The sequence below is a fragment of the Nelumbo nucifera genome, chromosome 8 (assembly GCF_055504915.1).
Source record: "Nelumbo nucifera cultivar China Antique chromosome 8, China Antique-T2T, whole genome shotgun sequence".
Classification (NCBI taxonomy): domain Eukaryota; kingdom Viridiplantae; phylum Streptophyta; class Magnoliopsida; order Proteales; family Nelumbonaceae; genus Nelumbo; species Nelumbo nucifera.
The window spans coordinates 22,949,685-22,952,527 of NC_142656.1; the positions used below are offsets into that span (position 1 = coordinate 22,949,685).

Here is a 2,843-nt window from a genome sequence, read left to right on the forward strand (position 1 = left end):
TATGAATGGAAAGGAAAAGGAAAGAAAAAGACAGAATTAATGTGGGTTTTTAGTGGAGGAGAAGACCAACTACCTAACCATCCAATTTGAAATCAAAATACTTTATTTAGCAATAACCAACAAGAACAGATCTGCAGTGATTAAGGGTATATTAGTAAATTTAAACTTAATTTTATAAAATTTAATATAAAAAACATCTCATTCAGCCATTCACCTCCATTATCAGAAGGAGGCCATCAAATACAAAGTCTAACAAGGTACAAGGCAGCAACTGTAACGCATCAGAAAACAGCAGCCATTCATCTACTGCTTTTTTTCAGCACCCCCCTCTCTCTCTCTCATATTCTCATACTTTCTTTCTTTCTCTCTCCTCTCTCTCTATTCACCAAAACCCAAGCAAACACACCAAGAAAGAGAGGGGAAAGGGGAGGAGAGACGAAACAAAGAAACAACAGAAGTCACCCAGTCACCCACCCTCCAAAAACAAGGAGTCCACACAAAACAGCCATCCTCTCTTTCAGTCTTTCTCTCTCTTCCTAATGGCCCAGCTGGACCAAAATTTATGTAGAAGAAAAACAAAAAAGAAAGAAGGAAAGATAAAGAGAAGATGGAAGGAAAGAAGGAAAGGTGTCTTCAAACGTATTGCAACCAAACCGCCATAAAAACAACTTCCCTGAAATACCCTTCTGCAACGCCCAAAAAAATCCATCTTCATCACAGCCCAAAAAAATTATTTTTCCGATTTATGTGGGCTTTCTTTCCTGGTTGTCTCGGTCAGAGTTTCAGAGAGAAAAGAGGAAACAAGGAACTTTGCCTCTCTCTCTCTCTCTCTACCTCTCTCTCCCCTTTACTTTTATTTCATTGCTTTCTCTCTGTTACCTCTTAACATCTCGACCCTATCTCTTTGTCGGTCTGTATTTAATTCGAGACCCATCTCTTCTTCTACTTCGAGATTCTTGGTTTCGAGGTTTTCGGTCTAGGGCTGCGTTTTATTTTTGTTCATCTTCTTCTGGGATTTGTTGCGGGAGATGCCATGTTGAAGAAAATGAAGAGGGTGGTTTCAATGGATCTTTCTCCTTCTCCCTCTCCTTCGTATGTTGTTGATGAGGACGCCAGGAGCAGAATGAGGCATCAACATCTAATGCAAGAGTATGAAGAACTGGTGAAGGTAAATCCTTTTTCTCCTCTTTTTGTTTATATTTATATCTACGGAGATCTAGGTTTTCTTTCGGATTTGTTCGAAAATTCTCATCTGCTTTATGGGTTTCTTCGATTTTGCGACTTTTTTTCCTTGTTTTATATTTATTAAGGAAGACTCTGGGGGTTCTCTCGTAATCAGATCGTTTAGGGCTTCCTTCCATTGTTTTTAGATTTTGATCTCTTTTATTTTCTTTGTTTTCCCGAAAAATTCCCTTTTCTGGGTTATTTTCATAAAAAAATTCGCCTTCTTTGAAGAAAAGTTCAGATTTTTTCTCTGTTCCAATGTTGTTTAAATGATTTGGTTTCTTTGGCAATGCACAGAAGGGTTTCTAACAGTAGGGCTTTTACAGGATGTACAGGCCATGAAGAATAATTTGCAGAGAGCCAAAGAAAGGAAGCTAACCCTGTTAGCTGAAGTCAAGTATGTTGCCTGTTTTAATTTCTGATGGGTTTGCAGAGTTTCTTTTGACAGTTAAAAAATAGGGGAAAGATTTTAATGCTAGGGCCTTGAGTTTTACACTTTACTTCTTCCATTGATTTCAGGTTCTTGAGGGGAAGATACAAGTATCTGATGAAAAACCAAATTCCAAATCCCCAACAAGAACGTAACCCTGTTTGGATCCAAAATCCAGAAATCCGAAGCGAAATCCTTTCCAAGGAAAGGACTTACAAGCAGAAAGAAGTTGCCATGAAGAACCCAGCTCCAGTTTTGGATCTGAATCAGATTTCAGTAAATAATTAGAACTTTTGGATTATTTAACTTCAGAATTCCATGAAATATGCTAATTGTTTGATGGGTTTTAGCTTGATTTTCTGAGTTTTTAATTTGATTATTATGTCTGTTGTAGAGGGGCGAAGATGAAGGAGAATTCCAGGTTGCTTGGGAACCCATGAAAGTGGAGAAGAAGGCAAAGAAGGTAGATGAGCAACCAAACGATCTGAAATTATCAGTATGTAGAGATATGGGGAATGGTTCTAATCGGTCTGGGAAGAGGAAGATTTCATGGCAAGATCAGGTGGCTTTGAGGGTTTAAATTGATCAAATTGTAGAAGTGGTCTTCTCTTGGAAGAAAAGGGTGCTTGTCATGCCTTGAAGGTTAATTAACATCCTTTTACAGCTTTTTTTTACCCTTTTTCTTTGTAAAGGAATTACAATTGTTAGCATACATGAAAGTTGTGGAAAACGATTCCCATTATTCTGGTAGATATGAAGTTGTTCATTCTTCATTGCTTTCTTTGAACTGTAATATATGGGTGAAGGTTAATTAATCACATAGTTCCACACAGTTCAGATTATTACTTGATTAGATTATGTATTTAAATGTTGATCTCTCTGCTATGTTGATGACAACTGTGAATTAAAGGAAGCACCCACTATACACGGGAGTGTCCACTAATCCGCTATTAAGATTTCTCTTTCCATCCATTATACTTGGAAAATGTGGGGGAAAACAGTTCCAAATGAATTAAGTTACTGTTTGATGTGCTTTTATTGATGGAATAAAAAGGAAAAAATTATGCCCACTATAAAGAAATCATATTATTGTTTGCTGAACATCTCCCCTTGAAGAAGCTTGTTGGAACAGCGCCCCAGTTCTAGAGGGAAATACTGAATTTACTGCTTTCTATCGATGGAAATTGTG

At 37.4% G+C, this 2,843-nt stretch overlaps 1 protein-coding gene across 1 annotated transcript; it reads left to right on the forward strand.

Moving 5' to 3' along the window:
• Positions 1-215: 215 nt before the first annotated feature.
• LOC104609122 (uncharacterized) lies at positions 216-2,496 on the forward strand. Its single transcript, XM_010275349.3, has 4 exons — positions 216-1,168; positions 1,551-1,621; positions 1,744-1,930; positions 2,049-2,496. Exons 1-4 carry the CDS (start codon positions 1,034-1,036, stop codon positions 2,232-2,234), a joined length of 579 nt encoding a protein of 192 aa, XP_010273651.1. The 5' UTR covers positions 216-1,033; the 3' UTR covers positions 2,235-2,496.
• The last annotated feature ends 347 nt before the right edge of the window (positions 2,497-2,843 follow it).

Excerpts from the sequence above, each read along its gene's own strand:
- LOC104609122 (XM_010275349.3), top strand. The coding sequence starts at position 1,034 with ATGTTGAAGAAAATGAAGAGGGTGGTTTCAATGGATCTTTCTCCTTCT. Across the intron at positions 1,169-1,550 it reads AGTATGAAGAACTGGTGAAG|GATGTACAGGCCATGAAGAA; the intron begins GTAAATCCTTTT and ends GGGCTTTTACAG. Across the intron at positions 1,622-1,743 it reads ACCCTGTTAGCTGAAGTCAA|GTTCTTGAGGGGAAGATACA; the intron begins GTATGTTGCCTG and ends CATTGATTTCAG.